This window comes from Scatophagus argus, chromosome 1 (assembly GCF_020382885.2).
Source record: "Scatophagus argus isolate fScaArg1 chromosome 1, fScaArg1.pri, whole genome shotgun sequence".
Classification (NCBI taxonomy): domain Eukaryota; kingdom Metazoa; phylum Chordata; class Actinopteri; family Scatophagidae; genus Scatophagus; species Scatophagus argus.
In genome coordinates, this window is record NC_058493.1 from 24719036 (window position 1) to 24733349 (window position 14314).

At 42.3% G+C, this 14314-nt stretch overlaps 1 protein-coding gene across 3 annotated transcripts in view; it reads left to right on the top strand.

Moving 5' to 3' along the window:
* tspan4a (tetraspanin 4a) overlaps positions 1 to 14314 on the top strand; it is a 111241-nt gene that overhangs the window by 14594 nt on the left and 82333 nt on the right. For 2 of the 3 annotated variants that reach the window (XM_046394241.1, XM_046394248.1), the window contains exon 2: positions 10392 to 10471. In XM_046394241.1, coding sequence (XP_046250197.1) covers positions 10392 to 10471 — 80 coding nt within the window. Of the gene's footprint in view, positions 1 to 9394; positions 10472 to 14314 lie in introns of those variants that run through there. The other variant, XM_046394231.1, reaches the window with a different exon arrangement.

Here is a 14314-nt window from a genome sequence, read left to right on the forward strand (position 1 = left end):
CGTGACTAATTATATGACATGACCCGGACTAATGAGAGAGTGACAAGGTGTAAATAGTGAGAGCCAGTCATCAACAGTTCTGTCTTAGCTTGCTGGATACGTTAATCACCAGCCTGCAATTACTTAACGTACACTCATGAAAATAACCATAAATCTGGTACACCGTAAATCGGCACAGCATGTGTTGTAATGTGTTAATTAGCTGCTTACCTAGCACTGCGTTTTACCACTGGAGTAAAACATTTTGGTGTCTTAGCATTAACATTTTATTTTGTATTTTAGGGCCCGGTCCTACATTTCAAAATCAGTGAGCCTTTCTATTAGCCTGTGTCATCAGGGGGCTTTACAGTGAACAGTTTTCTGTTATGACTTCAAAGAACACAGCAGGGAGCACTTCGGTGTCGTGCTTTGGTTGCTATGATACGAAATATTGTAATATCGTAACAGATGTAACAGACAATTATGTGTTTCAAGTACCAAATTTTGCAATTTTGAGGACCCACCAGCCTGAGTGGGTTTATGAGAGGGTGAGGAAACATCACACATGGACACTCAATGTGTGCTGACGGAGCAACCGTGACACTCCGACGCTCACGCTGCTGGGATTTGTAACGTTGTGCATAGCTGTTTTCATCTGTTTGAAGTCTTTGTGCTAAGCTAAGCTAACCAGTTATTTACCCATGTAGCTGTTAGCTGACAGCTACATGGGTCATGTTGTATAACTCTAGGCAAAAAAGCAAACGCTAGTATGCATATTTCACAAAATGTCCAACTATTATCATTAACAATTGTCCAACTATTAACATTAACAATCATATATGACAATAAAAATGACAAAATGTCATAGCAGTAGTAGCCATCGGGTGCACGGAAGAGAAAACAAAAATTTGTGAGCGCAAAGTAAAAGAAATGATTTTAAAATTAGCTTCAGAGTCTGTCACGTTTTCGTGATGCAAAGTTCGGTCAGTTTTCACTTTCTAGCGTGCTCTCCTTGACAAACTGACAGATCTTGCACTTTACTTTGACTGATGCACCTGCAGTTTGGTCACAGGTGATTTGCTCTTTGGAGCTCATTTATAAATCAGCGTGCTGATTACCACACCTTGTTCACAGCTCCTAAATGCTGCTGATTAGCTCTAATCCTGGCATATCTATTTAGCTACAATTTTAATAGTGATTAAATTACTTTGAAATTAAAGTCACAGTCCCTTTATGTTATTTGTCTGCCTCCTGTAGTCTTCTTTTTATTATACCGTCTGACTGTGACTAATAAACACATAATGCAGCTTGGACTTTGAAAAGCAAGAGACAGATCTGCATGCAGCAACTAAAACATATGAATATTTTAAGACTCTGTTCACTACAAACATTCTTTGAGTTTGTGTTTGTAGTGTAATCACAAGTTGACAGAACCTCTTTAAATATACATGGGAATTATGCACATTTCTATTATTAGCACCTTTATTAAGACTAGATCTATCCATTTTCACTCGAGTTGTCTCATTTGAGAACATGAGGAGGCACATACTTGCTGATAACAACTTTAAACCTAATTAGTTTTCTGTTTTCTGTGGAGGCAGCCCGTCCTATAAACACTCCATAAATAATTAAAGTTCAATTTCCTCAGTTCACCCTCCCTGATGATAGGTAATTTACCTTCAGGTTGTCTGAAACAGCACCAAAACAAACAGTAAAAGATGTTCATCTGTTCCTACCCAGACTGGGCGTCTGGTTGATCTCATCGCCAGCTGCCGCTAAACACTCCAACAGTAACACACAAAGGACCAAAAATTCAGTTGATGGTTTCTGTTGTCAATAATCCCATCGAAAGACCAAATGCATTCATTATACTTTCACATATATCTATCTTATTCGTGGTGGAATTTAACTAAGACACTTTTATGCTAATTTGTACTTCTACTCCACATTTCAGAAGGGAGTTTTTTATTTTCTGCCACGTTACATTTATTTCACAGCTATACTTACGGGTTACATACCAGAACAAGATTCTACAGAGAAAACGTGTTAGTGAGGTAGTTATTGCCTCGTTAATGATATCGCAGCAATACACAAAGAACAAATATGATGCTGTGAATGGACATTTTGCGTGTGTGCTTTTACTTATGATACATTCAGCACTTTTTTGCTTCCGAAAAGTCTGTACTTTTAAAATTTTTAAAATATTTTAGCATTGTTTGTCTGTGACACTCTCCCCACTGGAGGCATAAATCTGTTAAGCACACATACATAAGTTCATTTCTAGATGTCCTGCAAAGACTCAGAAATATTGTTTTCTGGCTGATTAGAGCCAATTAAATCTGTTCAGATTCAAGTCAGGTCGAACTGTGGCGGGAACGATGGCCGTGTCAGTTGTCCCAGCTCTAAACCGGAGAGAGAAATGAATCTGTACTCACCTACAAAGTCTTGAGAAGAGATCAAAAAATTATGCCATGAGAGCAGTGAGACCGAACCAAAAACAGAAAAGTTAAGGGCTTGAAAATACAGTTAGCTGGAAGACGCTGTCGAGATGGGGGATCTGCATGATGGTTCCCTTAGGGGTTGTCCCTGTGAGCGACCCCTTTCACATCACACACATTTCATTTGATAAGCACAGCTTTAAGGCCCTTTTGGCTGGAGGCTCTGTAAATATGTGGACTGCTCTCTCCGTGGTTAAGAGTGCATGCCTTTGCTTAAGAACAGTGTAGAATCTCACCAGCCTTATCCTTTAAACAGTGCCATGGCCCATTGTGTTGGTCTGTGGACGAGGGGTCCAAAGACAGGAAATTCTAAAACTAACCAGCCAACATCAGGGATCTTTTTAATATTTATTTGTGTTGATGCACAGGAATACAAAGCATTGTCTTTATTTCTGTGCTCTCCTTTGCAAAATGAACGTAGGTAGGCGTATAAAGCCAATCTTTTCTGCTGCCCACATACAAACTCTTTGCATAAGCGGTCTATCTGTTTGGCTCCAAGTGTGTCGTACAGCGTAATTACATTTTACCGTGTCGGGTTGCACAACTGCAGACATCAATGGACTGATCCAAAAACACATCTCGCCTGATGAACAATTGGTCGGCTCACATGCTTTTCATGGGTACTTAATTGTTTTGTGTCCTCCTCCTGTAAAATTCCCTTGTTGAATTAACGCATTAATTAAATCTCGTAGTTAACAGCAATAATTAATGCTAAATCATATTGAACAAAGGTATTAAGTCACCACATTCAGCTGATGGTGAACAAAGTGACTCATTCATTTTTCACTCTTGGTCTTTGTGGGTTTATATTATTCATTCATGATGGTTAATGGTGTGTGTGCTCATTTTTTTTTTAAAATTTGTGTTTAATTTACAGGATGTTTTTGTTTTTTCAGCACCACAGCTCTGCACCTGTTGTTACCCTGTGATCTTTATTGGTGCACACTAACCTAAACTGTCAGTCTGTATGTCACTTCATTGGCCAACAGCCAAATCGCTTTCCAAACACTGAATAAAGTCCCTTGAAATTTGGCACAGAAATTTCTGCTCCTCTGTGGTGGAAAAGTATTCATTCATGTGTAAAAATACTCCACTTAGAGTTAAAGTTCTGCATTTAAAAAAAAAAAAAAGTTTAATTTGTGCAAAAGAAGCCAACAAAACCTAAGAGGAAATATAAAGGTTCCTTCAATGAGTCACTATGTGTAATGCATGAGTTTGAACAGACATTGATGTAAACTGCAACATGACTGGTGCACTGGGGCTTCACAACAACAAGGTGGTAATTCCACTTAACGCTTTGTCATATCTTGATGCCTCTGTTTTAGTTTTATTGTTCATAAATCTCTATGTTGTCAGTGGAGCGAATCTAAGATGCCCCATGAGTCAGCACGGTTGGGTAAAACGTGCTTATTTTCCATCAGAGCCATTGTTATTAATCTTTATGGCCCTGATTACTCAATGCCGTTTTCTGTCAGGCTATTGTGGAAATGTGCTTTCGTTCGGCTCATCTGCCTCACACACAGCTGTGTTTTCAGAGAGCAACATCTTGACAACACCTGAGCCTGGCAAATTCTCAGGTTCTAATGATTAAATACAATGTGATATCCTCATCCGCACAATATTCACAGCTAAAGAAATGGCAGCAGCTGTTTGGTAGACTTGCAGGGGAGCAACGTGTGAAGGTGTCTCGTAAGGAATTTTAAGGTCCCCCGAGGACATTTATTCTACATGTGATTTAATACATGATGAAACGTTACTCAGGAAGCTTTGTAATAACTGAATGATGCTGAAGGCAGCGTGTTTGTCGGTGAGCCACGGAGCCAAAGTATTATTTGCAGATCAATGATTTACACAAGTTTTTTTAGAATTCAGTGCTTTATAAGCTGCGCAAAATTTCCTAAATACCTGAAGTACTTGAATACCAGAGGTCCTGGAAAGTCTGCCCCTTTGCAAACCTTTATGAAATGATAAATAATTGAATCATTTTAAAATAATCACATCGTGTCACTTCGCTGTCATTTCAGAACTGTCGTTTTCTTAACAATTTATTTTTACTGACTTATTCAACAGGTATTTTCACAAGATGCTTTGTCAAAAAAATCTTTTTCAGACACCCAGATATTTATTTTTTCTTGCATGTCCACAGACATCCAGGGCGAGTCCTTGTGTGAGACATTCACACACTGAATCTGTTTTGCATGTCCACTGACGTTCAGAAGGGGCCCCAGCCAGAAATTAAATTATTAAACCTGATTTGCATGTCCAAGAGTATCCCTAGGCAGACGTTCAGTTATTAAACCAGTGTTACACGTCCACAGACGTCCAAACGGGGTCCTAGTCAGCTGTTCATATATTGAACCTGTAGTTGGTCTGGACTGACAGATGTTAAACAGTCATGATGTCGCATGTTTGCTGGGTTGAAAGAGGTGTGTCCATCCATCCATCCATTTTCTATACCGCTTATCCGTCAGGGTCGCAGGGGAGCTGCAGCCTATCCCAGCTGACTACGGGCGAGAGGCGGGGTTCACCCTGGACTGGTCGCCAGTCAATCGCAGGGCCGACACACAAAGACAGACAAGCACACACTCTCACACTCACAGGTAGGGGCAATTTAGAGTAGCCAATTAACCTAATGTGCATGTTTTTGGTATTGTGGGAGGAAGCCGGAGTACCCGGAGAAAACCCACGCAGGCACAGGGAGAACATGCAAACTCCACATAGAAGGGCCCAGACCGGGATTCGAACCTGGAACCCTCTTGCTATGAGGCGACAGTGCTAACCACTGCACCACCGTGTGAAAGAGGCGTGTAAAGTTTGAAAATGTTGCTTTCGCCAAGTGGAATCATGTTAAACCTATGAACTGAAATGACTTTTTGCGAATGCAGGAGCTAAAATTCTACCAGGCAAACAGCTCTAAATAATTTGCCCGTCTTGTGGAGAGCCATTCTCATTTCATATGCTCATTTTGCTGCTGCACTGCAGTTATCCTTGTAGCCTGTTTTGTCATTTAGTGGAGATATTCAAAGGAGACTCATATTCCAGCTTTAAAGAAGGGAAAGCAAACAGACTCCTACCCCCTTTATTGCTGCATTGAGACCAGAGTGCAGCACAGGCACTTTGTGTATCTGACTGAGCATGTCAGTCCATTTATGTCTTTTTTTTCCACATTGTAGCTATTCATAAAGGGATTTAATGTGCGGCCGTATTTATAAACCTTCAGTCTTAACGGAGCAGAATTTCATCATTTTGTGTTATGTGTTTCCTTGCTGCAGTCAAAACCTTTTTCCCATCTGTGTGTTTGTACATGCTGAGGACATCAAAGCCGTCACCACCCCGGGGGTGCGACTGCACATTTACTTTGTTTGTGTGCCGGTTTGCGTGTGTGTGTGTATGTGTGTGTAAGAATGCACTGTAGAGCCGTGTTCGTCTGGCGGTGGATGTGTTAGGTTAGTCAAGTCAGTCTAAGAGGCAGTCGACGCCTGTAGCAGCATAACTAGAGGGCAGCCTAAGCCAGCCCCAACTATAAGGTTTATCAGAAAGGAAAGTTTGAAGCCTACTCTTAAGCACAGAGAGGGTGTCCACCTCCCGGCTGACCATGGAGGATGGCTTCACAGGAGAGCAGCTAGATAACAAAACACTGTGGCTCCCATTGTACTTTCAGAGACTCTAGGAACTACAAGTAACCCTGCATCCTGGGGGGGGGCATAATGTAGTACTATGTGCTCTTTAAGATATGATATATAATAATAATAACTTAATTAACATAGCACCTTCAAAGAACCAGGTTCCCAAAGTGTTTAACAACCAGTTAAAAACAACAGAAGAGCAAAGTAAAGTGATTTAAAAGAGCAAAGTGAAGTCATATATATTTTTGGTGTTGCCAGAAATTTCTGGATCTTACAGGGAGCCAAAGTCAAGAAGCCTGCGCAGGAGAAATATGATCTCTTACACTAGTTTTGTCAATACATGCGCTGTAGCATTCTGGTTGAGCTGGAGAGCCTTCAGAGATTTAGTGTGGTAGCCTGATAATCAGAATTACAGTAATCCAGCCTGGAAGCAACAAACACATGGGCGATTTTTTCTGCATCTTAGGGCAGTGGTTCTTAAATGGGGGTGAGGTCCGGGGGTGAGGTCTGGGAGGGGGGACACATCACCACTGCAGGGAGAGCGTAGATGACCAGGGGGAAAAGATGGAGTAAAACCATGTTGAATGAACCTGATTTATGTTGTGGAAATAATGGCAGAATATAAATGTCACTTGAATATTGCAGATGTATAATGAGCTTCCTGTTGCATTCATTCCAGTATGTATTTTTCATAAAAGTGACAACAGATTGTGGCATTTATGAACCACATGCTGTTTAACTCAGACATATTTTCCTCGGCTATTGTGGTTCATCCACATGGACATGTAATGATGAGCACGCTCAGTGTGAGGGACAGATCTGTGTTTTCCACTGTAGAGACCAAGACTTGGATTGATCCTTTACTTTTATTGATAAACTTCTGCTGTTCAAACTTGTTTTTATTATTATTATTCTTGAAATGTACGCTTGGCTGAGGTGGAAAAGCTGGTGTATCACTAAAAGCAAAATGCGACAAAATGCAATGGAAGCAACGTGAAGAGATCGAGACAAACTTGACACATACTTAAACGTTAGCTGAAATTTTGCTTCACTGAAGAAACCAAAAACAGTGAAGCACATGAAACAAAGATAAATGCCATTTCTCCCTCATGTCTGCCACTTTGTTTTCCGGCCTCTTCTTCTGCAGTGGTTTAATGGCACCTGACTGGAGAATTAGCTTCACCAACTGATTGTGTTGATGGCCCAATCTGTTATAGTTGAACCAATGTTAACATTTTGTTAAAATTTGTGCTATATTTGGATGAAAACCTGACTAATGAAAACCAAGCTTTTTGCAGGCAGATGGTGCTGTTAATTTACAGGCTACAAGTCAAAGCACAAAGCACATTAAAGGTTAACCACATTCAGATCCACTGGAAATCACAACAGACCACCAGCTTCTCAAACCAAAACAAATGCGAGTTTTTTCGTTAACATTCCAATGCTTCACCGTCATAGCTCGACTCTACGTGCTGCGTGCCTTTCTTTTTTTGTTGTTGTTGTTGTTTTTGCCATTGCTAGTCAGTCCTGTGTCACCTGTAAATACTGTTGCTTAACATTAAAATCGCGAGGGACTGAAATTCAAATATCAAATGCTTAACATACAAATGGTGTTGGGACCTTAAGTCTCTATTTGTGAATATCATATTGCTACATCCGTGCTGTTGTCTATAAATTTTTACATCTTTGGATAAAGACCTAAAGCCCGAATTCATATCTTTGCAAAACTGCTTTATGCCAAGGAATGTTTTTGGGAGAAAACACCACCCTGCTCTTAATCATAAAGTCAGTCAGTCCCATCCACTCTCCTAGGTTGCTGCCTCCGCGGTCTGACAGAAATATACACAGGAGACAAAACAGAAATCCATTAAATAGTTTATGCTGCCATGAATAAAGTCAGTACCTCTGCTGCTTTGAAAGGTCCCTGTGGATTCATCAAGCCGCTGACCCAGTTGACTACAAAGGTCGCGGAGAGCATGCAGTTACTTTGTGTGAATATCAGCAGCAGGGTGAGTTTCCCAGTGTGTTTGTGCAGAGACACACTTTAGATGAATTGTTTTTGGTGCAGAAATCTGTGCTAAGAGTGGCCACACGGCTACTGTATGACCCAAGTCCAGTTCCGGAGGGAGAGAGGTACATGAATGAAGCCAAGCATGCAGAGAGCAGCCTAGCTTGAGCGCTAGAACAGCCTCTGCATGTGGAATGAGTTCCAGGCAGGAGGCAGAGAGGAGGAGGAGGAGGAGGAGGAGGAGGAGGAGGAGGAGGATGCACTAGCGTAAGTACAGCAGGCTTCTCAGCACTGGTATGTTAACAATATACCAGGTTTTCAGTGTGTGCTGTGTGCCTGTGCGTGTGCGTACGTCGTGTGTGTGTGTGTGTATGTGCGTGCACGTTATCTGGAAGATGGAAGGGAATGATAAGCGTGTGCACGAGGGAGGACTGAGCTGCGAGACACTGATTGGTTGTGCTGCCTCGTAGGGTGTGGCCAGAATATGAATGACTGCTCCTGGCTTTCGCGCTGCCAGGTTTTGGGGACAGTTACTGAGGAGGGATGGGGTGTTTGAGATTGTGCGTGCGGAGGGGAGAGCATCGGCGCTTGTGAGAGGAGGCAGGAAAGAAGAAGGGGAGGGAGAGAGAGAACAGGAGGCTTGTGAAAAAGAGAAAGAGGGAGGGAGCTTCAGGCAGCAAGACTGGACTACCGCTCAAACACTGCAGTCTTTCTTTTGCTTCTCTGAGGAAACTGTCTTTCTCTTCTCCCTGCCCGTCTCTCCTTCTTGCTCCATCTTCTCTCGGTGCTTGGCCATGACACCCGTGGACACCTTAATCTCCTTGCCCACCTAGAGAAGAGGAGAGAAATGCAGTAGCGGAGGAGGGAGAGACGAGAAGAGGGGACACCGCACACTTTGCCTCACTGATGAGAGTCTGGAAATTAATTAGCCGCCGTCAGCACAGAAGGGGGAGCGCAGCGAGGGGCTTAGAGTGAAGTGCAGGAAGAGAATCAGAAGGAGTTGAGAGGGCGAATTGCTAGATGTGTGAAGAGCAGGCTGTGGGGACAGGCAGAGTAATCCCTGGACACTTTTCAGAGACAAAGGGGACAAGTTAGGGCAGAGGAAAAAGAAGCAAGGCAGCAATTCAAAAGGAGATACTAATTCAAGAAGGCAAAGCATGGTCCACTCACATGCATTATTCATCCTCACACGCTTCTGTTCAGCCTTATTTTAATATCTGTAACACCATCCTTCCCTCTCATCTCCTTATTTATTTATGTTATTTATTTATTTATTTTTTTGCATGTCAGCAAAAGCACATCGACAACCACAATCACATGCTGAACACTCGGCCACGACTTAGTAGCCAGCGTAGCATTTCATTCTCAGTGGATGTGTGATCTGTTACTGAGGTAAAAGAAGTTGATTGGCTGAAGCAGGGGTGCCATTACCTCCCAGCCGAGAGCACCTGCTCGGGAATTTCTCATGAGACCAGGTAGGAGGTTTCTGGATCATTTTGCCAGCGCGAAGCAGCTGGAGCGGTCGAGTCGAAGCCCTCCAGTCGTTTCCCTGATTGAACTGTTACAAGATGAAACTGCAAACCAGCTTATCTCTCAGAGCATGACACCTGTGTTTGAGTGATTACACAGAGGAGAACAGGGGTGTGCAGATGTGTGTGTGTGTGTGTTGAGATTATGTCCTAAATACACAGAATTACACAGGTGTTGCAGCAGGATTATGCAAAGTCTCCTGCTGAATGTAGTGGCTCTATAGGATTAAAGAGAGGAACTTAAGTCAAGTGAATGGCAGCACATTATCTTCCACAGATTAACTCAGATCAAGAGTGATCGCACGTGGGGCATAATTAAATCAGCCTTTCCAGGGTTTGATAGAGGTCATAATTATTTTGAGCTTAACTGGGGTACGTTGAAACATTGCTGAAATCCGTTTCTCAGCCCTCGGTGGAATAACTTCTGGTCCTCCACTGTGGACTTTGCTCAGACCCGAAGTGCACAGACTTGAATATTAAAGGTGCTCAAAAGCTCATTCGGCTTCCATAATGAGACGCTCGAGCACAGATGAGACTCCATACCGGCGCAGTCCATCTCTGGACAGCAAGCCTGACACGCCGCCGTTCACTTCTGGGTTTCACCGCTTCAGTGGGGAGTTTGAGTATAAGCGGCCACCGTTTGCGTTTGGCTTCCACACGACAAAGGGGCCGCAGACGTCCAAGGGGCGCTACGCCCAGGGGAAGAAGTATGTGGTGTTTTACCTGGACCTCTCCTTCATATTCCTCCTAGAACTGCGGCGCTGCAGGATGGCCGAAGGTTGCATGATGGCCCTGCGATATGGAATGGTCTTCTTCAACCTCCTTTTCTGGGTGAGTCCCTTACCTTAAATCTTTCTATCTCTGAGTGTGTGTGAGTTTCGGGGATGTTTGTTTAACAGAAAGCGATGTTTTGCTTTCTCGACTTTTGATGTTTCTTCCTTGTGCAATTACTCGCTTGCTATTATCTAAATGAGAAGGAGCTCTGTCATGTGTGTCTGTGCAGCCAGAGGGATGTGAGAGGAGTGAGGAGGGGGTGAGTGTGAGAGACAGATCATGCATTTAGATCATGTGTACAAAGCCCACTGTGTGGGTGAGCCGAGCTTTTTCTGTTGCCTATACAGTACTGTAAGTGTGGGTGTACACTGCATTGTTTGCTGTGTAAAGCTTTGCCATATTTGGAGCTTGCATTGTGTGTACACTAGTTAATCAGAGTGTTACTCCGATGCTGTAATTCTTCTCCTACCTCTCTGCTTCCCCCTCCTCCCAGCACAACACCGATGCTCAGCCCATCAAAGCATCTGCTGTCAATCTGCTTTATCTGGCCGATCGTATCTGTTTGCCGCGGGGATGTTTGAGTTTCTGTGTCTGCCTGCCTCTGTCAATCCCACTTCGATAGCCCCACAACAGATCACTTTCACTCACACTGCGAAGCCTGTCATGTTCCACAGCTGTGATTCACATTTAAAGATTTGATCTCTGCTTCATCTGTTTTTTTGCCACACAGATGCCATTGAAACTTGTCCCAGAATTTTGAAGGGATTCAGGCCTCTGTGGTTACCTTGCTGGGATTACTCAGATTTTTCATACTTCTGGTCTTATTGGTATTGGAATGAGATCAAGCCTTGAACTATGAAATGCAATCTAGCTGCCAAGATGCAATCTCCCTCGGGAAATGAATGACCTCTTCACCTCCACTTCTTCTGTCAGCTATAAACTGCTGTCAAAGAGGGGTTGCAGTGTTTGTTATTAGCGCACTGTGTGTGTGTGTGTGTGTGTGTGTGCGCGCGCACACATGTTTTGCCCCTGAGCAAATAACGACGACGACAAGCCTTCTCCACCTGAGGAGCCAATCATGTTATGACCCTACAGGTAAGAACACAGGAGCTCCTCCAATTTAAAGCCTGTCTTTGAAAATTACGCGTCTGAGTCTTTGTGAAGCAGCTGATGGCTCATGTCAGACCTCACTGTCAGCACCATTTCAATAGCAATTTGCAAACTGTTACTGCTTCATCCAGACCCAGTTTTTGCGCAAAATGTAAACTTTCAAGCGGGTGGCTTTGCACGTGTTGAATGTGACCCCAATAGTCTGTAGACGGTTGAGTGGACTGGATGGCGTCTCTCCGGCAGTCAGCAACAATTTATTACGCACGCTGATCCAGTCGAAAAATGTCTCATTTCAACTGCTCTCATAAACAGCTCTCGCATGTTATTGTATTATAGATTATTAGTTCATCAGACAGATTATAGCAAAGATTATTATTTATATTCATATCAGTTCCCGACACCACAAGTTAAGCCGTCAGTTAGGAGGATATGAAACATACACGTAGAATATCAAGTGCAAATAGATTCATTTAAACAGCAATTTTGGCACCATGCAGCGCAGTCAGCAGGTTTTTTGATGGGACCATTAAATGGAAAGTGTGCGCTCAGTGCATAAACCATGCAAGGAAATAATTTTCTATTTTGAAAACTTCTCACAGGATTATGAGGAATGTCTGCAGTCTGCTGAGAGTAATTTTCTGCTCGCGTTGTAATGAAGTGAGCGTGAGTGTGTTGTACTGATTCCATGTTAAAGGTGCTGCCACTTATTTAACCCATTTCCCAAAAAGATTTGTATGAGAAGATGCAAAACAACAGACAACGATAAAATGAGGATACATAGGCTGGGAAGAAAAAGGTCCAAAAGTTGTTGGTCTTGAGTTCTGGGCTCTTGTGATTGGCGTTTCTCACAGTTTCCAGATGTTTAACAGACAAAATGATGCATGGCTGAACTGAAAACATAACAGATCAGCCAACAGTGACAACAACTTGGCCTTAATATATGCTGCATGGCTGTATAATAGTTGATCAGTGGTGTTTAAAAACCCAAAAGGTTCAGTTTATGGCCCTTAGAGCAGTTTAACCCTCCACTAACTCGACTGAGGATAGAACGGCACTTGACTTCTTCCTTGCATATTGACTGGAGTTCAGCTCAGCATCACTATACTCACTGCTGTCCCAAGTGGCCAAAAGTAGTGTTGCAACAATAATAATATATTTATTAGTATTGTAGCATTTTATAAATGCATTTGATACAGAGCTTTATGAGCGTTACATGTCAGAAGCCTTTGGTAAGCCCCTCAACTGCCACTGAGAGAAAACTCAAGTATAAGGATAAAGAAAGCACAGTACAGGCCTGACTGTCAAACTGACTGATCTCTGCGGGATTGCAGAGCAAAAATAAATATACCATAGCAACATCCACTTAGCACTCAGATTAAATATATCAAAAGAAAATCTTACCAGTTATCAGTTCTACTGCTGACTTAACTGACTGAAAACCCACTCACTTGTACCACATGTAAAATACCAACCGAACTAGCAGAGCAGCATCTGAAAAATGGTGAACAAATATAATCAAGAGCAGAATCTGCTGCTGTTTGCCGCAGATACGCAGTGACACTAGATTTCAGCATCGCAAACTGCACACACACGCACAAACAGAAAGTGATAATATGCTGAATATACAGTATATTTTAAAATAAGCTTTGACGGTGTCAACTCAATATATTTTAATTTACATATTTTTTTTGTGCGGGTAGTTGGAAGACATAACTCCACGTGCTGTGCGAGGAGACATGTATGTGCGAGTCTGTAAATGTACAGCACAACTTGTGTTGAATTATTTAATGCCTATAGGCTTAAAATCTGGCTCTGAAAAGTTTGTATCTGAGCTGACAGCTTGGATTCACAGCAGCTGGATTACACTGGCAAGAAATGGATCTTGGCAAATGAAAATATCTGCCATTACGTCAAGTCAAGTCAAGTCAAAGTGTTTATTGTCATATGCACTGAAAGAAACATGTTTCCCTGTACAAAGAAATTCTTTCTTTGCTGCCCACGCTGAATGCCAAGATAAATAAAAATAATACAGTAAAAACAAAAAAAGACAGTTCTAAAAGATATATAAACCTCTAACTAGCTGCTAATAAACTGTACATGTACATTACATTACATCCATCTTTATCCTCAAAGTGCTCCAAACATCCATATTTTCACCAAAATACAACAAAAAAATTCCTTCCACCACTCCGTAGACTAATCATATGTATCTTTAGAACTAAGTTTACATAAATTGTATTGTGAACAATGTCTTTGATGGAGTTACATCAGACTGGATAAAGTGAAACGGATAAGTAATGGGCCTCGTGGAGGATGAAGCGCCTCCCAGTAGAATGTTTTTAGGTCGGATGAGTACTCGGGTGTTTGGGACTGAAGACAGGCCTCCTTGCTCTGTTTTTCCCTCAGCTTGGCATCATGCAGTTCCCTTGAGGTGGGCAGCAAACTGCCAATCACCCGTGCTGGGCCCCTCTGAGAGCAGCGGGGGGTGGAGGGGAACCAAACTGTCATAGAGGAGGTCAAGATGCTTTTTGTTGTTATTGCTGTGACCACAAGATGTAAAACTCTTTCTAGAAAAAAAAAAATTTTTATTCTTTAATCTTTATCTGATATGATTTCTTAATTTAACAGGTGATATTTTTATTTCCTTTCGACATTGGTGCTGATGGTGGAAACACCAGTGACTGCTTTCATAATTGATCAGTTCTGCTGAATGAACAGGAAGACAGTTTGACACTAGTTTTCATCTGTTTGTCAGCAGCAGCAGTTGCAGCTATGGTAACGCCTCTAGGT